This window comes from Chelonia mydas, chromosome 3, assembly GCF_015237465.2.
Source record: "Chelonia mydas isolate rCheMyd1 chromosome 3, rCheMyd1.pri.v2, whole genome shotgun sequence".
In the NCBI taxonomy this organism is placed as follows: domain Eukaryota; kingdom Metazoa; phylum Chordata; order Testudines; family Cheloniidae; genus Chelonia; species Chelonia mydas.
Genome location: NC_057851.1, coordinates 62424403 through 62447438, shown reverse-complemented (window position 1 = coordinate 62447438; position 23036 = coordinate 62424403). Strand labels below are relative to the sequence as shown.

Below are 23036 nucleotides of genomic sequence, written 5' to 3'. Positions count from 1 at the left end.
CTCATTGGTCATTTTGGTCAGGTGCCAGCAAGGTTATCTTAGCTTCTTAACCCTTTACAGGTGAACAGGTTTTTCCTCTGGCCAGGAGGGATTTAAACGTGTTTACCCTTCCCTTTATATTTATGACAGGATGAAGAGTAATGGTCCTCCAAAACCAGTGTTTCCTGCGGGTGCTAGGATCCATATGTAGTGTGGAGATGTGGTGGTAAAGGCTTACCTTTCACTCCAGTCCATGGTCCCCTCCTAAGCTAGAAAATGTATGACACAGCTAGCTGACATGCTTCAAAGAAAAAGCTTCAGAAAAGACAAATTTAATAAAAATTAGCATAATTTTTGGTGATTTAACTTTAAGATTTTTCCCCCCAAAATGTTTTATGATAAAACAGCTTCTTAAATTCTCTTGCCCTCTGGTTATGTAGGGACTGATTTTCAGAAGTTCTGAGCACCCCAATTGAAACAGAAAGCAATTATATTGGCAGGTTCTCAGCACTTTTTGAAAATCAGGAAACTTATTTAGGTCCTAAATATGGATTAGGAAACCTACTTGTAGGTACCCTTAGAAGAAAAATACACTGGGTATACTGATATACACCACAAATTTTCTGAAATGTATAGCATCTGCTGCTTTGTTTAAGAAGATTAGGTCCCAAAATAAGTTTGTTAAAAAGAGGGGAGTTTTCAAACCCTAATATGAATTGAGTTTATTTTATACATTTTGACTCATTTAAATGAAAACATTTTACAAATGTTTACAGTTCATAAAGGGCAGAAAATTGATATACAACAGATTAATGGCTGTGAAGCAGAAAGTAAAATGAATGTAGGTAGAAAATTAACCTTACTGGTAGAACTTCACTGCCCAGTAAAGTATATAATGAACCAAACAGCATAACTGGAAAAATATAAATTACATTTGCAAACACTATTTCATTTTATAAGACTCTTACATTACTAGTAACAAGGGATGGTTATGAGCCAAGAAGCAGATGTGGATTCAAATTTATATTTCCTCCAAGCACTTCTCTTGTGTATGTACTTGGTGTTTAAGCTTTTCCAACAGAAGGAGAATCCATATTTTACTATGACACAATTCCACAGAAATGACATTTTCCCAAGAATGTGCAATGCAGAGTCTTGCTGCTAACATTAAAAAAGAAATTAACTGCATTTAAAATGCAGTTGAAATTTTTTTGATGGAACAGTTTTCCATCACAGCGTGCAGTTTCATTAAAACTAAAATGCTCTGCAGGAGCAGGTCTATTTCATCAAAATTTTGGGAAAAAAAATCAAAATAAATCATTTATATTTTCTTGTTTTGTTTTGATAAGGCAAAAATGTTTCATTTAGACTACCATTTTGATTCATTTAGACTTTTATATTGTATATAATCTATATTTAATATTTTATGACTTTATTATGTTTCAACATTATTGAAATGTTGGTGGGTAGGAATAGTCAGGATGGATAGGAATGGTGTCCCTCGCCTCTGTTTGCCAGAAGCTGGGAATGAGTGACAGAGGATGGATCACTTGATGATTACCTGTTATGTTCATTCCCTCTGGTGCACCTGGCACTGGCCACTGTCGGAAGACAGGATACTGGGCTAGATGGACCTTTGGTCTGACCCAGTAGGGCCATTCTTATGTTATGAAATGTTTTAATATCAAAACATGTAAATAATTCTGCATCAACATTTTTCAGAATTTTCATTCTACAGTGTATTTTGGAATTTCAGCATTTTGTTGCAATTCAGAAGAAAAACAAACTTCAAAATATTGGAATTTCCTGTTTTCTAACTGGCTCTAATTTCTACCCTATCTCTACTAATGGTGAAAATTTTTATTTTGACAGAGTCTCTCTAAATCTGTAAAATAGTGTGGTAGTTTGTTTGGGATGCACTGTACAAAATAAATTTGTATTGTATTATCACAAAAAATTTAAAGATTTGAAATACTGGAAAGCATGACTCCTCTTATTTCAGGATGATCAGGTGCCCTGTGAATTCCCAACACCATTTATTCTTGAAAACAATTTATTTCAGAAATAAAGAATCAAGGAACTGAGATTATAGAAAGAGGATTTTTTTCCAGTTAAAGTGCTATATTTCTTTGAGCTGCAGCATACCCATAATTTTTCGAACTTCTTCTCTAAGATCTGGTCTACACTTAAAAATTAGATTGCTCTAGCTACATTGTTCAGATCTATGACACATTTCGTGCCCTGAGTGCCATAGTTAGGTTGACCTAACGTCTGGTGTAGATGTGGCTAGGTTGATGGAAAAATTCTTCTTTTGACCTAGCTAATGCCTCTCAGAGAGATGAATTAATTACACTGACAGAAAATTGCTTCCATCAATGTAGGTAGCATCTACACTGCGGCGCTACAGTGGCGTAGCTGCAGTGTCTTAGCTATGCCGCTAAAGCGGTTGTACAGTAGATATGGCCTAAGGGTGCAATTCTGCAATACTGAATAACTCCTGAGGGGTTCTGACTAGAGCTGGTCAAAAAAAATTTTGGGGGGAATAATAAATTCACCAAAAAATGGAGACCAAAACTATTCACAAATTCAGGTCCAGTTTGGTGAATAGTTTTGGTTGCTTAAAAAATTAGGGGGGAAAATTAGAAAAAGTTAAAATGGTTTGATTTGACATTATCAAAATGAGCCATTTTGTTTTGAATATGTTGATTCAACCTGAACAATTTTGTTTTGTTTTTATTTTGGTGAGAAAAACTGAAAAATGTCAGTTTCGTTTTTGGGTTTGGCCACTGAATGAAAAAATCAGTTATTCACTCAGCACTAATTCAGCACTCTACTCTGAGTTCAGTATAAGTGGAGATGCTCAGTATGTTGTAGGAATGGGTCCTATGCCTCTGATTTTTCTGGGGAGGCTGTTTGCTGAAAATGAAAGTATCTGTTCCAAAGATATATTTCAGTACCAATTCTGAGTACAGATGGCCCTGGTTGAGCTTCCCGAGCTGGACACTCACCAGGCTACTGTGTTTGCGTCCCCATGTCGTACCTATGTTCTCTTCACTGCCTGTGACTGAGCAGAGTCCAGGCACTGCCTCTGGCTTTAGGTCTCTAGGCACATTCTTGAGGTGCAGATCTTTCGTCTCACATTCTCTTCTGAGTGGTGAGACCCCATGGTCCAACTTCTTAGGCTCTGTGACTAGTGCCAGCTTCCCCAGACTCCTGAACACCCTTTCCCAAAATGCCAACCTTATAGTTACTCTGGTGTACAGTTTACTTTTTCAGGGACATGTGATAGTTGAAGGACTTAACACAAAGGCTTTACAAAGCTTTCAAAACCAGTCACTCTTTACTTTAGGTATTGCAAGAAATATACAAATCCAGACAAAAACAATAAGAGGTCCATATGGCATTCCCTGCCTCACTTTCCTCACCATTCTGGAGTGTTCTTCAGAACTGGAACTGTATCTTTCTGGGCTCCAGCTCCCCATTCTGGGACTCCACTTCCCCAGGTCAGGCTTTTCTTCCCAGTCATGGAGTCAGTCCTCTCTCTTCTCTAGCCAGCTTCCTTGGACTTTGGCTGTTCTCGCCATCAGAAATGTATCCTCTCCTTCCAAAAGCTTGTGTCTTTGTTCCTCCTGTGAGTCCTTCCTCTGATTTCTCCCCACTCCACCCCCCTGAGTCTCAGGCTCAGGTTTTTAAGATGCAGTGCTAACACCTGATCTCTTTGTTGCTTTTGGAAAAATTCTACTCCTTCAAACGCCAGCCCTTTGCGCCAGAGTTGGAGAAAACTGGTTCTCCTAACTTCAGCCAGCCTATTGTTCTAAGATCCTCCCATTTGAATGGATGACCATCAAGATTTAACAACCGTCTGTTGTTCCTGGTCTGGGAGATACATGGCACAGAAATGGTGGATTACACATACACTGAGGCATTCAGTGACACAGCAATTTAATAAACTCAACCAGAACTCATAAATTGTTCATAGAGATGGTATTTCAGCATGTTCATTCCCTGATGATGAAATGCACCAATTGTGTAATCTACTGTGTCATTAGCTTGGCTCGGCTCGTGAAGCTCAATTAGAGCCAGGTGTACGGCTCAGGCCTTTCTTGAACTTTGATGACTTGCTGATCTCTTAGCTCTAAGTGTGTACAAGTAATATAAATGGGTTGCCCCCCACCCCTTTTAAAAAAAAAAAAAAACCCTCAGAGATCATTACAGTTTTAATATGTTCCGGTGGTGCTTCAAAGAACTCTTTTTTATTTTACATGGCTAATTCTAAGTAGATCTATGTGATCTTTCAAGTGAATGAACCTCAATTAAGCCCTTTTGGGGAAAAAAAGTTAAGGATAAACAAGGATAAAGTTTGAACTTGCTGCATTTCTAAGTATGAATGTGTTTTATATCTTTTGTGTAGGTTTTTTCATTAAAGCACTAGTGTGTAAAATAGGCATGTTCAAGTTTTCAATAAATTTAATTTAATATACACAACAAATCTGTTAACCAGAGAAAGATGAGTTATATTTTGAAGGAGATTAAATCTCCAAAAGAACATTAAAAAGGTTTACATTCTACAAGAAGTTTGTTATTCAAGTTTCATTTGTTCACTTGAGGAAAAGGATCCAGTAATCATGGCTTGACATATTTGTTTGTAGTATAGAATTTTCTTTTCAGTAATCGGCTTTGGAAACCATGAAATAGTCAGTAGTAAATATGTTAATCTCTCAAAATGTGTGAACAGTTAAAAAAAACAAAAACAAACCCTCTGATCTAGTTTGCACTGTAGTGACCTGAATAACAGGATAATGTGCTTAAGCAGCTTATTTATTCTTCAGTGCCTTTTTGAAAAAGAGAAATTGCACAATAGTTTGCCATTCACGGCTTAGAAATGACCACTGTTCTTTTCAGTTGTTGAATGCTTAATTATTTTCTCTCCTATCTGTATTTCACCATACATTACTCCAAACAGGAGTTTAAAGGAACTTTTTGGTTGTTCCTTGTTGAACTATAACACTTTTGTGAAGAAGTATGCACTGAGCTGTAAACAAATTTCAAGCTCTCAGAAAAGTTTTACAGGCTTTCAGCCAAGATGTCTTGCTGAATTAACTGCCTGTGCTTATAAGACTTTACCCAAACTGAAAACCCAAAAGAGCCCTGTGGACATTAAGTTAATTAGATTTTTAAGGGTGCCTCATTAACATTCTGCAAAGGAGAGAGAGTGTGTGTGTGTATTGTGATCATACAAGCATGATTAGGCTGACATTATTTGTTGATTCTCTTATATTAGTTATTGGTCTGTGGATACCAGCAAGTGTACCAGATACAGTGGTGGTGAGGGAGCAAAGGGAGCTCGAAAACAGTGTCTGAAGGCTGCACTAAAGCTTAACTACACAAAAGCTTAACTACACAGTTAAGGATTTGTCAGCATTTATGCTGTATATCTTGATTTTCATGGATTTATAGTTCAGCAAAAGTTGGCTTCAGTCTGAAAACCTGGCAAATTGTCTCAATCTGGCTATGAAATATTTTGAAACACTTCATTTAACTTGGCTTGACAATTTAAAAATTAGAGACATGAAAAAATAAACTTTTTTTGCAGAGCTCTGGATAGAACAAACATGACTGCTTTTGGAAAAAAGTATTTTCCTTCAGTAGGTATCTTAAAAATTGCTGGTCATAATACATGCTGGTGGTGGGAGACGATGAGGCATATGAGATACTGAAATTTGAAAGGGGATAAACTACACATGATGAATAACTATATAGGGCAACGTTGTGGCCTGGCAGACATGGTGGTGCAGGACTGTAAGGAGGCACATGGCTATTAACCTGGGAGAGGAAACGTGATCTGGAGAGTCACTATGACCCCCCTATCATGCAGGTTGATTGGAGGGTTGAGAACAGATGGAACCAAAGCTTCACCACCTACCGCATGTCAGTGTAGCTGCATCTGCATGCCAGGGAACTAGTGCTGTGCTGGCTATAGGCCTGGCACAGTTTTTCCCTCCTTGGAGCAGCAGAGGGACTGATAGGAAGACACTCTTCCAGACTGCTACAGGCGTAGTGCAAAAACATACTGTCCCTTGCGTTAAGCTCGTTGCAAAGCCATGGTGGAGTCCATAGCATGAAATCTATATATCTTGTCTTGTGCATATCATGATTATACAAATATCAGTCTTCAGTAAGTATTTCTGCTCTTTATTAAAAAAAGAAAATTAAGACCCAAATTGTCAACAGCACACGTCAAAAGATATAGAGGAAATACCCTTAAAACCAAACTTTAAGAAGTTCTCAAGCAGCATTTATTTTACCTAGCTGTAAATTTCAGTTATTGATGGGAATTTTTTGTCAGTTTGTGTGTGTATGGTGAAATCAATGTTTGCTAACATTTACCAATAAAAAATTAATCCTTCCAAACCTAATCATGCAGTTCCTTGCTTTTGGATCTGTGGTGTTGTGTTTCCTAGAGATTTCTCTTAAATGAGAAGTCACATCAATTCTATTAAATTAAGCCATCACTTAATATGTTGGCAGAGCGACCTGATTTTTCTGGTAATCTGTCATCTATCAAAATTGTTTTGAGATTGTAGATCTCAATTCATACTTAAAAGCTTTTATTCAGAATATGTTGCTGTTATTATTATTATTATTCAGTCAAGCTGAAGCTCTGTTGGGCTGTACAAACATTAATACGACAAAATTGTTTTCCTGGGAAGAGGGGGGTCTTTTACAGTCTTGAGAGACAAAACAGATACAAGTCAGGGAATGGGGATATAATACAAGCAAATGAGCGTGGTGAAGAATTAATGCAACCTTCTTAGTTACATGACTTATTGTTTGGGTTTTATTCCTTTGTGTTTTGTTTTTTAATTAGGCTAGAGGTAAGGCGAAGTATGGGAACATTAGTAAGATTGAGGGAGAAGGGAAAGAGGAACAGTCACAGCTCATCACCTGCCTAGCTTTGATCAGCAGGGTGTGTTCTTTAGGTAACACAACAGAGTGAATCTTCAGGACTTATTTGAAGGCGGATAAAGTAGTAGCTGTATTGGTTATGCATAAGGGGTGGAGTTGGAGAAAGCTTTTCGGGAGAAGATGACTCACGGGTAACGGTAAGAGTTCCATGAAAAGTGATTCCATGTAAAGAGCTGCACACTAGAAGCCATTTAAAATAACAGCAACAAGTTTTATCGGTCCTACAGAACCAAGGAACTATGCTGAATATTCTTGAGCACCATCTGTGGGCATTTTATAGAGAGAACAATCTTATAACAGGTGGTAAGGGCCGGGAAAGTTGGCAGAATTACGATTGAGGCTGGTATCATAAGTTACTAAATTTGCTAGCTAGGTTGGGGCTAAATAAGCTGTGACTGGCCTTAAAAGTTAAAAACAATAAACTTGTGTTTGATGCAAAGGCAAAGAGGGAGCTAGTGAATGGGTTGAAATAAGGGGATTGATGTGGTTAGAGTGATGAACTAGGAAGATGATCTTGGCCACAGCATTTTAAATGGACTTGAAGGGAGGAAGGTTGCAGTAGTTAAGGCCAGAAAGAAGAAGTCTTGCCACAGTCAAGCCACAAAGTGTTGAAGACTTGGATGAGAGTTGTAGCTGTGTAAACAGAGGAAAGTCCTTATCTTAGAATTGTTGTGTAAGAAGAAGCAACAAGATTTAGACATTGTGAAAGTACGGGTCTTGTCAAGGTTCCTTCCCCACTCTGAACTCTAGGGTACAGATGTGGGGACCTGCATGAAAACCTCCTAAGCTTACTTTTACCAGCTTAGGTTAAAACTTCCCCAAGGTACAAATTAATTTTACCCTTTGCCCTTGGAATTTCCACTGCCACCACCAAACTTTAACTGGGTTTACTGGGAAATGTAGTTTGGACACGTCTTTCCCCCCAAAATCCTCCCAACCCTTGCACCCCACTTCCTGGGGAAGGTTTGGTAAAAATCCTGACCAATTTGCATAGGTAACCACAGACCCAAACCCTTGGTTCTTAGAACAATGAAAAAGCATTCAGTTTTCTTACAAGAAGACTTTTAATAGAAGTAAAGAAATCACCTCTGTAAAATCAGGATGGTAGATACCTTACATGGTAATTAGATTCAAAACATAGAGAATCCCTCTAGGCAAAACCTTAAGTTACAAAAAAGGCACACAGACAGGAATAGTCATTCTATTCAGCACAGTTCTTTTCTCAGCCATTTAAAGAAATCATAATCTAACACATACCTAGCTAGATGACTTACTAAAAGTTCTAAGACTCCATTCCTGTTCTGTCTCCGGCAAAAGCATCATACAGACAGACCCAGACCCTTTGCTTTTCTCCCTCTTCCCAGCTTTTGAAACTATCTTGTCTCCTCATTGGTCATTTTGGTCAGGTGCCAGCGAGGTTACCTTTAGCTTCTTAACCCTTTACAGGTGAGAGGATTTTTCCTCTGACCAGGAGAGATTTTAAAGGGGTTTACCCTTCCCTTTATATTTATGACAGGTCTAGAGAAGGGTGAGTCAAAAATGGCACCCAAATTAGAGGCTTGGATCACTGGGAAGGGCGGTAGTGTAGTCCAGAGTGATAGAGAAAAGTGGGAGAAGGGAGGACTTTGACAGAAAAGATCAAAAACTCAGTTTTGGCCATATTGAATTTGAGATGTTGACTTGACATCCACAAACACAGGTATCAGAAAGACAGACTGAAATGCTGGATTGGATTGAGGAAGACAGCTTGTCAGTGCAGAGAGGGATTTGAGCGATCAGCATATAGATAGGAGTCACAGATATTTCTGAAATTAAGAGTACCTAGAGAGAGTGTGTAGAAAAAGAAGAGGGGGACCAAAGATGGAGCCTAAGGCAATATCCACTGAAAAGTGGAGAGGGGGCCAGCAACAACCCTCCAAACAACATACTGAAGGAGCAATAAGACAGTTAGGAAGAGAGTCATAAGACAGAGGTATGAATGCCAGCGGAGAACAGAGATTCAAGATGTAGGGTGTGGTTGACTGTCAAAAGCTGCTGGGAAGTCAAGGAGAATGAGGATGGAATGCAGGTGGTAAGATTAGGCTATTGACGAATCTGTTCCCTTCTGCACTGAGCAAAGTAGCTTAAATTCTGTGTAATTTGTATAATTTCCTTATCCTCTTGATCCTTGAGGCTGCCATTCAACTACTGAACTTTCATCAAACAATAAAAGAACTTCCTTTGAATGTAATGATAATTTTTTTAACTGGTACCCAACTGACCTTTACACAGCTTCAGTGCAATATAGCATCAGCTAGTCCCAAATAATTCAGTTTCCATCAACATTTCAGAAAGGCATTTGAAATTAGTCTCTCAAAGACCCACAAAAAGAGATGCTGTCATCAGGTAATCCCACAGTGCTCAGGATGAAAGCATTCTCAACAGAAGGCCCCAAGTTGTAATACTCACTACCACAACAGATCAGGATGAGCCCAAGCCCAATTGTGTTCAGATTGTTGTGTTAAAATATCCTATAGTACCAGAGTGGAAGAACATCCTGGCACTTCTCACAGATAGATTGGAGGCAAAAGAAGGTGTGATAAAGTCAGTCGTGACAGATATAAGAGAGTGGTGGAAGGCAAATATATCAGCCTTAGAATGGTGAAGGACCTGTTCCCTATGAGCTGAAAAAAAGTTTACCATAGGTTAACTAGAGACACCTGAGGCCAGTTAAGGAGTACCAGTGACCTTTAAAAACCCCTCTTCTGATGAGAAAGAGGAGGACAGAGATGAGAGACAAGCTGCAGCAGGGGTAATGGCAGCAGCAGGAAGGAAAGGCTGTCTCCCCTCCCTATAGGGAAAGAAACTAAGGTAACAGCTGCTTGGGGGGGAAGGACTGGTGACTAGGAGCCAATATAGTAGGTAATACCCTGAAGAAGGGGCAGGGAAAAGTATTTCTGTTTGCATTATGAGGTTGGGGGTGTGTGTTTTTGCTTAAGAGAACTTCTAGTGTCCATCCTGAGGCCCACCATGTAAAAAAGAAAAAAATAAAGCCAGAGTGAAGAAAAAAATATTCTGGAGTCAGATTGGTTTACGCCAGACGCCCCCCCCCCCCCCCACCGTATAAGGAAGAGAAGCTGAGGCTGATGAAGTGAAGGAGGTAACCTGTCAAAAAAGAAAGAACAGAGTAAGGTGACCAGGCGAGAACAAACATAGGTGTATTGATAGTGATGGGGAATGAGAAAGGGAGTCAGATACACCATGGTAGGGTGCAAGTGTCTGAAATGATACCGACATGAGAATAAGAGGAAAAGAATTTGCCAAGTTAGCTACGTTGCAGGTACTGTGTTCCTCAGACACCTCATCCTCATTAGTTAGCTGTGAATAGATATATGACCAAATATTTTGCTGCAGCAAAATGTATTAATTTTGGTCAAAAATTGGCTGAATAATTTATCCAAAGCCAAATCTTGATACACATCTAAAAAGTATGTACATTTCCTATAACCAAGTTTATTAAAGAAATAAATGCTTCTTGTCACTGAATAGTTCTCTTGCATATTAAACAGTTTTTCATATAGCAAGAGAAATGATTTAACATTGTTGTTTTTCTAAAGCTGAATAAGAACTCATGTTTTTTATTCTAGAAAGTTTTGATCGTGACATTTTGCTACTTTTCCCCTAACATAAGAATTCCTGAGCAGTGAACTTGTGAACATAAAAAGTTACTGTGTTAGCTCATCTAAAACCAAAGCAGAAGAGGCATCAAAAAGAAGCAATTATTGGCAGATGGCACAGCTGCAGACTGGCTAACAGTTTGAACTCGGTTTATACCAGGAATCCAAATGATGGGACTGAGCATCTTGAAACCATATTTATATGGACTGGTGCCATAGCAAGACAAATCATACCTCTTACAGAAACTAAAGAGCCAAGAGTCTGTGACAGATCTGTAATAATACGGAAATATAAGTCTGTATTACTGGTAGTTTGGTCTTTTTTTTAATGACAACATAGCTACCAGAACATAAAATGTGATATGCTGCCTCTGAAATACACTGTTCATTGAACAAGAATAATCCAAAACCACAGAGTTTTAGCTTAGTTTAGAGGTGGGCAAGGCTGCACTTGGTTATTCTCTGTGGAATGGATACCATGCATGCTGGTACTCCAACATTATAATCTAAAACACTGTATGAAACCTTGATATATGAAAAGCAAATTTTATGAGGAAAACCAGCCTTTTTATGTACCTCCTTTCTATTCGTTAAACTAAGAGAAGTATTAAAAAAGGAATATGATTTATAATAGGGTTCTAACTTATTTCCATCAGTACTAGAAGTTGTGAAACCTGACTTAAACCTTTACTTCTTCACTTGGGAATGACACAGATTCATTCTATTGCCCACATGATACAACTGAATATTTCTTTAATCTCTTTGTTGCATTCCTTCAGTCTTTATATGCTAATGGATATATACCCCATTTATTCCAGTTAATTCAAACACTGTGTTGTTCTCTCTGTCCTTGTTTTTATTAGACTGTAAATAAAAAGTAACTTGTTTTATTAATAGTTCATACTTTCTTTAACAGGAGTTGCTAAAAGATCCCTTATATATTGGACTGAGGCACAAAAGAGTTCGGGGTCAAGCCTATGACAACCTTCTTGATGAATTCATGCAAGCTGTGACTTTCAGGTATGCAGTATGTTTGTGTTCCCCCACACCAGTGCCTCCCGCCCTTCAGCAGCCCTGCTGATCAGCACCCCCCCCTCCCTTCCCACACCTCCCAATCAGCCGTTTCATGGCATGCAGGAGGCTCGGAGGTGGAGGAGCAAGGGCACGGCAGGCTCAGGGGATGGGGTAGGAAGGGGTGGAGTGGGGGAAGGGCCTATGGCAGAGCCAGGGCTTGAGCAGTGAGCACCCCCCGGCACATTGGAAAGTTGGTGCCTGTAGTGCCAGGCCTGGAGTCAGTGCCTATACAAGGAGCCGCATATTAACTTCTGAAGAGCCGCATGTGGCTCCAGAAATAACCTTTCCAGGTTTGGATTGAGGCATTAGATTGCAGCCTAACAATTCCCCCACCTCTTCTTTTCAATCTTTGAAACTATAAAGAGATCTGATCCGATCTAGCAGCCTGTAAGATGGGCTCCACTACTGCTGTACTCCGAGTCTTGTCTATTTCTTGTGCCTAGAATGCACCATGTGCATTTGAAATCCCAGAACTATTCAGATTTTGCAAGGTGTAGAAGAATCTGTCAAGTACTCAAGTGCAAAGAAAGGGTTGTCTCCAGGAGCTTCTGCAGTGAGGCCCAGCAGAAAGATTGTCAGACCTGCTGCCATGTGGTGTCATAATTTCAAAGAGATAAATTAAGGTGTGAGAAATACTGGGGTACAAATTTACTGATTCAGTCCAGTCTTGGAAAATGATGTGTCCCAAACTTGTTCATCTTGAACCCAGGAGACATGTTTTGGGGTTTCCTTACATTATTTTCTCTCTCCAGCCAGAAGAGAGGATATATTCATTTCTGTTATTGAAGAGTACCCGTCATTGACACTCAGAAAGTGTACTAAATTAATTCAAACAAAAAAAGCCACTAGAGATCAGACAATATAGCGAAAAAATGGAACTTTAGCTAATCACCTATAGACTTTTTGTAGGCTCCAACAAGGTAATTTGTTAGCTGTGATTTCACTGCATGGTACAAACAGGGGCATTGCACCAAAGCAGGTGTTGGCTAGTGTCTCTTCAGGGGCCCTACAAAGAGAAAAAAAGGTAAGTTTTTAGTTATGTTTGTGCTAAATGCCCCTTGGTTGGTCAGTGGAGTCATTCAGCACATAAGGTTTTTGTAGTTTACGATTAGCATGTGAAATATTATGTAAAACTGATTACGATTACCAAGTAAATCCTCATATATTACATTTAGTAATTTAAGCATTCCCCATTGGGGACTCAAACAGACTCCCCGAGATCCTTTCGATCGCTGTAGTTTTTGTGAACAATCTACCAATCACAGAGATTTGTAAAGCAGCAACCTGGGCATCAGCCCATACATTTACAAAGCACTATGCAGTTGCGCAAGTCCTATTATCCCTAACAAATCCAGCTCCGAAACCTAGCCATCCAACACGGGGCACTGCTCTACAGTCACCTAATGTGGCGCACCCAAAGGGGTAGTATTCAAAGAAGAAGTGAAGGTTACTCTGTACAGAAGTTGAGATGCGTGTTCCTATGGGTGCTTTGCTACCTGCCCACCTCCCCTCTGCTTTGGAGTTCAGACATAGACTCTGCAGTAGAGAAGGAACTGAGGGCAGTTGGACAGTACCTCACTATATAGCCACTATGCACAACGTGAGACTGGAGGAGAAGTAAATACGGCTCAGCCGGCCACTGCTACTGAAAATCTCCAATCGTAAGTGTAGGGACACAAGCACACGTAATATGGAGCACCGGTAGGGAGACATCTCAAAGAACCTCAGTTACTGCACAGGGTGAGTAACCTCTTTGCTACCAACCTGTACAACAAATGCAAGAGGTTTAGCTCCATGGTGGGCTGCAGTCCTGGTTCATTAAGAGATGCATTTCTCCTCCTGTGGACCAATCCTCTGCTAAATGAGTTTCCTCCAGTTCCTCTCATCCCAAGGGTACCTAGGAAGATGAAAACAGACAAAACCAATTTAATCTTAGTGGAACCAGCCTTGCTAATGCAGCACTAGTTCACGGACCTATACCAGCTTTCAATCAGACCACCTATAACTTTACCCCTAGTTGGGGATCTCCTGTCTCAGAATTAGGACAGGTTTCTGCATCCTAATCTTGCTACCTCACAGTGTGGATGAATTCTGGTTAAATGCTTGCAAAAAATTGTTCTGAACCTCAGGAAGGATTCCACTAGAGCCACATATGCAGCTAAGTGGGAGAGATTTTTCCATCTGGGCATGATCGTGGTATTTATCACCCTGTAGATCAGACATTAGCCATATACTGGATTACTTACTGCATTTTAATTCATCTGGCCTTTTAGTTAGCTCTGTGAGAGTTCACCTGGCTTCTATACCTGCAGTTCATCCACCAACAGAGGGATTTTCTGTTTTCTCTCATCTTGTGGCATCCAGATTTCTGAAAGGCCTAATTAACGTCTACCGTCCAGTATCTGACTAAGTGCCATGTGACTTTAAGCTAGCTCTGTCATATTAATACCCCCTCCCCTTTGACTGTAGCAACAATGTCACATGTTTCTTCTCACAACCACGTTTCTTGATGATTAACAATATACATGTATATATAATATTTGTCCAGAAAAATCCAAATGATTTACAATCTTGGTAAGTGTGTACACACACCCCTACCTCTAACTAGCAACTTCTTCAGCCTTCACTGAAATACAGCCACTTCCATGACAGAAGAGCAGCTTGTTGAACAATGTACAGCAACACCCCAAAACAGTTGTGCGCTATGGGTGAGGTAAAATAACAATGGAGCGGAATGCTCAAGAAATCCAATTACAGTTTTATTATAATGTAGCTGGCCTATGTAATTCCTGTTTTCTTTCTGAGTTATCCTGTCTAAGTTTAAAAAGTCAGTGTTAATATGAGAATAAATAAAGACAGTCTCATGGTTTGGGTAAGTATAAGAGGAAATGCTATTTTCTGTTTGTTACGTTGCTACTGTTAAGTTATGCCACAAAGGGGAATGGATGAGGCAAATCAAATTGATTTTTCTTTGGGAAGCACTGTTCTTCTAGATATATTTGTATTGATTTAAAGATTATTCTTTAATTTAACACATATAGTAGGTGATTGGCAGGGGAATTGGGGCAGAGGGAGAAAAGAAATTTGGGTGCCTAGACATCTTGATTTCAGTTCGCTGATAGCCAACAGATGCGATGGGGGTAATATAATATTCTAAATATGGGGACTTCTTTAGTCATTTGACTGCTTAACTAAAATTTGTACCTGGACCTGGTCTGGAAATGTGATGAGGGCCTTTTATGTTTATTGCTTGGTTATGGCAACTTAGACACCATTTTGTATTGTATGTCAGCGGTTCTCAAACTTTGGCAACATGAGGACCCCCATTTTGATTTAAAATTTTTCGTAGACCCCCTGAAAGCCCTCCCTGCTCAGCCTCAGGCCCAGCCCCTACTCCACCCCTTCCTCAAGACCCACCCCCCCACTTCTTCCTGCCCCCGCTCCACCCTTGCCCCTCCTCTTCCCTGCCTCTTTCCTCCCCCTCCCCCGAGCGCTGTTCCCCACTGTGCAGGAGGCGCTGGGAGGGATGGGGAGGAGTTGATCAGTGGGGCCCATGGACCCCCTGGAGTACCTTTGCGGACCCCAGTTTGAGAAACGCTGTTGTATGTTATACTTATTGCAAGCTTTACTAAAATTATTTTTAAAAATATATTTGAAAACTCTGTATAAATGACTCTTATAAGAAACTAAGTATTATGGCTGTAGCATACTGTTTTTCAAAAATTAACACTTTTATTGTAGTTTAACATTAGTACATAACACTTGCAAAACTTTAGTTCTTTAGTGCATTCACCAAAATAAATTGAAGTTCACATTGCTGATGGTGCTGTGGATCCTCAGATCTATCCAAGCCACACCTCCTTTCCAGTAGTCCAGCCAGGGACCTTTGTGACCCCCCCCAGCATAACTTAGTGTGCAGCTGTAATATGTTCCAGCCATGCCCTCTCCTGCCCTCTATTCTGGGGCTGGAGGCCAGAGAGGGTGGCATAGAGCCAATAAAATTGGCTTTACCCCTCCTAGCAATTTCCATTTCCAAGTGGAATCCCCATCTGATTGTTTAAGCCAGCTTTTTGTCCCCTTTACACTACCAAAGCAGTGCAGAAAGGGTGGAGCTGGTCTGAGGATTGGGCACAATAAGACTAGCTACATATGCAATAAGGCAACAGAGTGCTTTGATTTACAAATTTGGTATGGAATGCTTCTGCAAACTTTGTGTTCAGTGACAGATCTGATTTTGAGGGAATATATTGCTATGGCAGGGGTCACCAGGTGGTGGTATTACATGTTTTTCCAAGTTATTTTTCTTAGTGTGCAAGCAAGTTTTTAGTCTTGGAAGCAATGCTTCTGCTGCAGTTACATTTTTGTTACGCAAGGGCTTGATAGAGGGAGCAAGAAGCGGCAGAGTTTGCTCTCTGCCTTGGACTCTGATTAGTTGGTTCTTGAGCTGTTCCCTGGGAACCAGACATTGGTGTTGGACTGAGATTCCTGAAAGAAAGGTTTGCCTACACTTCTGTTTCAGGACTGGTATGTGTGTAAATAAAGCAAGTTACACTTACAATATACCCATTTTACTGAGTTCTCCTCCACTGGGAAACTAATCTGCAAGGCTCCAGCATCTGCTACAGCTTGGCAAAGGGGCATGTGAGTGTTAGAAGAAAGGGTGAAATAAAACTGTAGAAAGAGTCTAAATCTACTGAATTTTAAGGACCTAAACGCTTTATTATTTCTGCATGTGGGAAATCTTTGGTTATCAAAGGGAATTATACAAAATGTTTGATCATTGACAAATCATGGCTATCTGCTTTTTCAGTTATCCAGTTTTGCTTTTCTTTTCTCTCACATTGACATCTGAAAGACTGATCTGCTTCTCCTGGATCTAATGGCAAATATGAAAAAACAGAACTATTAGAGAGTAGAAAAGTATGGAAGTGCTATAAATTGAAGGCTTTTCCCAGGGCTTTGATGGTGACAATGTGTCATGAAAATCACATGACCTGATGAACATATGAGAATTGCAAGGCAATTATATTTATTTATTTGACTGAAACTATTGAAGTTCCTATTGGTACCAGCGAACTCTATTTAGCACCAGGCAGTTTATCATTTACTACTTGTACATATGAAAAGTGGTATATTTGAAATATTCCTTTAGCATACTTAATTATGTTATATGGTATGCTGCTTTTTCATAAATAAAGGAAGGCTTTGTTCCTTTCTTGCATGAAAAATTTGCTGGAAATGTTGGCATGTCTACTGAAAGGAAAAGCAGCAAATTATAATGAGTCAGTAAAACAGAGCTGAGAAAGAAGCAGAACATGCTCTTCCAACTATGCCTGTTGTGCATCATCCATCAAAGTTCTTTCTGTTTAGCATGAGTCCAAGTCCACTTTCTAGAGTTCGTCTTTGTTTGTTCTCTTTTTCTGTACTTCTGTTGCAGCATATCCATTTATATTATTATGCTGTGTATACTTTGGATATATACACATACTTATACTCCACATGCTATTTATATGACTCCTTTACAACTGTGGCTAGTTCTACAGACTAATTGCAGACAATCACATGATCAATAGAGTAATGTCATATAAGGTTCCTTCAAATCTGTCTACTGAAAGGGCATATCTCTACATGCTCCCACCTATAAATTTTAAAAAAATATATAAAACTTGTAAAGGAAGGAAATGAAAGGTCTTTTTAGCTACATTTTTCAAAGAAACAAATCTTTCTTTTCCAGATTGATACAGCATCACATTCAATTATGTCACTGCCTGTGTATTCAAAAAGACAGTGTCTTCTGGAAACCAAGTCAGATTAAGATATAGTCTCCTAAAGTATAGTACTCCAAACCAAAAAAATAAACCTCCTCTATAGTTTTCTATAAATGTTATTTATTTAAAAGTTCATAGATTAAAAATCTTACATGTCTACTCCCTACAAAAAGATTCTGGTAGGTTATCTCGTACAGTATCCTTATGAGCTGAAACTAATGCAACACAGATTTTCCAGATGTGTGTAGGCAGATGCATATATCTGGATTTTTGTTGGCACATATGCAGTGAACAGCTTTAGTTTCTTTTCTCATTGCCAGCAGCTGCCCTCTCTGTGGGCATGTGCTATAATTTCCCTGGACATCATCATCTGTTTCTTCCTCTGGTGCCAGTATGGTGAAAGTGAATCATTTTGGAAAAAATATTTTGAATGGAAGGAATGCCTTATACCATGAGAAAAATGGACACATTTCTTCACCATTGAAGAACATGACTCAAACTGGAAAACTGACTCAGAGCTGTTTTTCATATTCAGCCTCAAGGGGTTATTGATCATAAAACATTAAATAGAAAGAAGAAAATTTTTCCCAGTGGCAGTTGTTTCTCTTAAATAGTGATGTTTATAGAGGAAATTTAAAGAGGAAGGATAGTTAAGTGGTTGGGGACTGGCTTCATTTCTTGATCCACCAGAGACATCCTGCAAATCCTTGGAGAAGTCACTTTTAATCCCTTTGTGTATCAGTTCCCCATCAGTAAAAGTTACCTCCCTACCTCACAGAAGGTTGTGAGGCTTTCAGATATTCTGGTAATGGGGCCATATGAATACGTAAGATAAATATATATGCAGACCAGAAATTTAATATATACATGGAATCGGGCTGGAGACTGATAAAGATTAGGATAGAAGAAAGGCCTCTTTATAATCAGTAGGACTCAACTCTGATTATATGATGCAAGGTGAATTTAAAATGGCTGGAGCTCTGCACTGGAGAATTCCCCCTATGAATAGGGAATCTCCACCACTGTAAAGCTTGCAAAGGTAACTCTACCACCTCCAGGCTGGAATACCCTACTGGTGTAAGTGAGGGAGGGGGCATGGCAGATGTACCACCTTACTCCCCGTGCAGGCTACATACATTGCAGGCTCCTGCACGATGGGGAGAGAAACCTCTGCACACAGTTGGGTAGGGAATGGGCCGGGAATGACCTTTGCTCTGCACCTCCAACCCATCAATGGCTGGAAAGCCTGCCCAAAGTGGGAAATATGCTACTAGACCAGTAGTAGATTATTACTTCTCTCTCTAGCAGCAAGAGAATTATGGCTGTTATAATCTAGACCTAAGTATTATCCCTTAGAACAATTGGAGCACAAAATTAACACATTGTAGAAATAATTGTTTTCTCATTGTGTGTGACAGTAATAACTTTCAACTTCATTCCTTCAAGGCTGCAGATATTGGTTATAGATTCCAAGGCCAGAAATTGTGATCATCTAGTCTGACCACTTTCACAACACAGGCCATAGAACCTGCCCAAAATAATTTGTAGAGTAGAAAAACATCCAGTTTTGATTTAAAATTTGTCAGTGATGGAGAAATCAACCATGACCCTTGGTTAATTGTTTCAATGGTTAATTACCCTCACTGTTAAAAAGGTGTGCCTTATTTCTATTCTGAATTTGTCTAGCTTTATAGAGTCACTGTTGTGAGACCTTGAAAATAATATCAGTTGTGTAACAGTTGTAATCAGTTTGATTAACATTCTCCATTTCTTAAAAAAAAAAAAAAAGGATGAACTTTGTTGGTTTTACTTTTAAGAACTGTAAACCAAGCTGCTAACAAATGTAATACAACATGCTTTGCATTAGATTAACCAAAATGTAGTGATTAATTCCCATTAGCTTGATTATTTTGAATTATTCACAGATGTTAAGTGAGTTTGGTTTCACATTGTGCTTACACAAAAATTTCCTTTTATGTTAGGTTATCTAACCATAGAAACAGCTGTCTAGTTTATATATCAGAAAAATAAAATATACAGTTTTAAGAGGGATATTCATTTAATATTAGATTAGAATATATAGTGTGACTTGTAAGTAATTTCATAATTAAATTGGAAAAACCCTTGATTTTGGCAAGGAAATGTACTTGTAACAGATCAAATGAAAAGGTGACTGTGGCTGCACATCATTAAGGAGTGATTGGACCACTCAGTAATTCTGATAATATACACAACAACTAATTGTGAATACAGGTGTATTTTGGTACATTTTCCGTTATTTGCATTGTGTCCGCATAAGCTCGAAATATGAACAACAGGGCAACTAATGGAGCTGATGTTAGAGCACTATGTAGCGTTAATAGAGATGGTACAGCCATGACTGTTTCTGAAAAAGCTGTTAACTGTGGCAGAGAATTTGCAGTTGACAAACTGGAGGTGGAGCCATTGGAAAGATTACCATGGCTATAATGCATCCTAAATCTGAGGGAGTGTGAGTTAAAAGACAGAGAAGCTATTGTGGAGAAAAACAAAGAGGTTAGGGAATGCCAGATGGGGGGCCATACATGGCAAACACCCAGAATATAGAGGGAGCCATCAGCACATCCTATTGTGTTTTTTGTTGTGAAAAAAATGAAGAAATTTTGACCCTATTGTTCATCTGGGGAAATATGTGGCCTGGCTGAGGTCATGGAATACATGGGATGCTATAGGTAGCAAGCAGATTGAGTCTCCTGTCAGTGAGGAGAATGAATCTTCTGGCAACTTGAGACTTAAGTCCTGAGTGGTTTGCACAGAGGAAAAACAAACAAAAGTGAGCACACCCTGAGTTGAAGTGAAAGGGTGTGGTGGGTGCAGAGATATAAGGAAGGTAGGAATGAATCTTTGTAGAGAGGGAATTAAGGGGTTAGCACGGAAGAGGTCCTGTCCCTAGGGACAGACAAATTCAAGGAGAGTTTGTTGCATTATTGCCTTGAAGTTGCTTCCTTTTGAGGTTGGTAATATGGTTAAGTTTGGGCTTTAACACAGTCTATTTGCTGTGTTATGGATGGGGTTGGGACTCCTAAGCACCTGAGCTATGTTGCAGAGGCGGGGAAGTGCTGAAGCAGCAGTGCTTAGAGGCATCACATAAGACAGACTGCTTCCTAAACACTGTGCTGAGCATGGTGAGCAGTGAGACTTGCTGCATTTTAGAGAACTGTAACTAGTTCTTTCCCCAGTGCAAAAGGATGGGGACATGGCCTCACTTACACACACTCCTCTAGCTAGCGCTGGTATCAGACCCCACACTTTCCTGCATTTCCCAGAAAAGACTATTTGAAGTGTAGTCCTGATGTAGCTGCAGGTGAGGTAGAAAAAGGCTCCCTGGTGCTTTTCTATTTTAGTAAATTCACACACAAACCGTTATAATTTGCCTTTGACTTTTGTTGTTTCTGCTGTTGTTAACAAACATTTATATACAAAGAAACCACCAAAATCAGGGACCCATTGTGCTGGGTGCTGTACAAACCCATAGTATAAAAAGCCCAGTGGGCTTACAATCTGTAAGTCTGCTACTGTGCTTTACAGTGCATAGAAGGTGTGTTGATGTTAGATGATACTATCAAATGCTTTTGTCTTCTTGGCGAAATTTATTTCGGGTAAATTTAATATAAAACAATTTGACTAGTGATATATATGTATTATTCTATCCCCTCCCTTCTCCTTCTACATCCTATCTCTGGATTGTCTTTTCTGCAAACACATCTTTCTTTATGTGGATGACTCACAAGTTTACATTTTACTTGGAAACGGTCTCCCTCTATCAAAACCAAAATCTCAGATTGTCTTTCTGATGTCTCCTTCTGATGTCTGGTTATCAACTGAACTCTTGATCTTGCTATACAAACCCACCCCACCTCCTCCCTTTCCTTATCTTGGTGGACATCACCACTCTCCTCTCTGTCACTCAGACCCATACTCTCAATTTTCACCTGTAACTCAGTCCTCTCTTTTAATGAACAAATCCCAACTGTGTCTAAAACTTGCTGCTTCTTCCTGCACAACATCTCCAAGATCAGCTCACACTGCCCATCTCTGCCCACACTGCCAAAACTGCTGTTTAAACCCTGATTGCATCCTTTTCTTTCCTCAAAAATTTATTCAAAATACTCCTATTAAGATCATTTTCCTCGTTTGTTGCTCTGTCTCTCTCCACACACATACACCCTTAAAGCCCCTACACTGGGCTCCCCCTCTTCTACTGCATCAAACACAAATTTTTGGTTCTTATCTTAAAAGCACAATTTAGCCTTGCCCTACCTATCCTTCCTAAAATGACAAGGTTGGATCCCACTTTCACTCTGCCAATCATCTGATTCTCTGCCTCTTTGAGCACTTTTCCATATGAATCCTTACAAATCGGAAAAGCTTCCAGTCAAAATCCTTCAAGCTTCTCTTCAAAACTCACCTCTTCTGTAATGTGTTCAGTAAACTATAACCTCGTATCAGTCAGGCACGTGCTGAGTTGTGATTATATCTAATGACTAATTGAGAACTGTGAATATCCTATTATTCCATCCTCATGCCAACCCCCTAGTTTTCTCAGACATTATATCTTGTCTTTAAGACTGTAAGCTCTTTGCAGCAGTGAATGTCATCTTCTGTATGCTTATAGAACATGGTAACTTAGATATTACTGAAATATAAGCATTGAATAATAATAATTAATAAATCTTTGAACAAAACAGGGAGAGACCACTATCTTAACCATTATAGAGGGAGCTGGTAGCAACTCTTATATTTAAGCTTGCCTGGTACTTTTCATTAAAAAGTATGTGTGTGGATTTTTCTTGGAGATGCTTTCACACCACCAGTGTTTGCAGCAGGCTTTTGATGTTTTGTAGGGGCAATGTCCTAAAGCTAGAGGAGTGCCTTGTCTTTGTTCCATGAAACCCCATTTTTGCAGAGATATAAACAGTTCAAATTGTCATTTCCCTCCTCTCAAATTTCTCAGAAAAATTGTCAGCTTGCCAGAGTAATAGCTAAACATAAGTATTCAAAGGGTAAGTTCACGCCACTCCCAAAACCATAGAGCAGATGACAGCACTGAATTGGGAATGCTTTTGTGGGAGGGAGGAACATAGAGCCAGACTGGGCTGCCCCCTTCTCACCTGGCACATTGCCCCAGTACAAAATTCCCTGCCCCATCTGGGAGTCACCATATAGGAAAGGAGCTCACCCAATTCCAGAATGGGGATGAGACCTGGGCCACTCTTTTTTCATCTGTCTATAGATTCCACACCTAGGACTCAGCACTTGGACCAACCGTCTGGGAAAACAGTCTTTTCCTAGTGCCAGCTAATGCAGTTAGTCCTGTAATTCAAGTGGCAGCAGTTTGTACTGAATTGCTGAAAGTTCAGGGTTCCAATCCCAGTGATGAAGCAGAATGGGGAGTTGTTACAATTGCACATAACAGAATTGGGGGGGGGGTTTACCTTTCTTTCTTAAAAAAAACTAAAATGACATTAAAAACTATATTAAAAGAATGGTTTTAGGTTGCAAATCAAGCACTTGAAAGTTAGGAAATGCCAAATTAATGAATGCACACACAAAC

General features: G+C 39.5%; 1 protein-coding gene across 1 annotated transcript in view; it reads left to right on the top strand.

The window, feature by feature from the left end:
* Positions 1–23036, top strand: part of ME1 (malic enzyme 1) — a 330426-nt gene that overhangs the window by 175981 nt on the left and 131409 nt on the right. The window contains exon 6 of the mRNA XM_037894397.2: positions 11518–11621. Within this exon, the coding sequence (XP_037750325.1) occupies positions 11518–11621 (104 nt within the window). The remainder of the gene's footprint in view (positions 1–11517; positions 11622–23036) is intronic.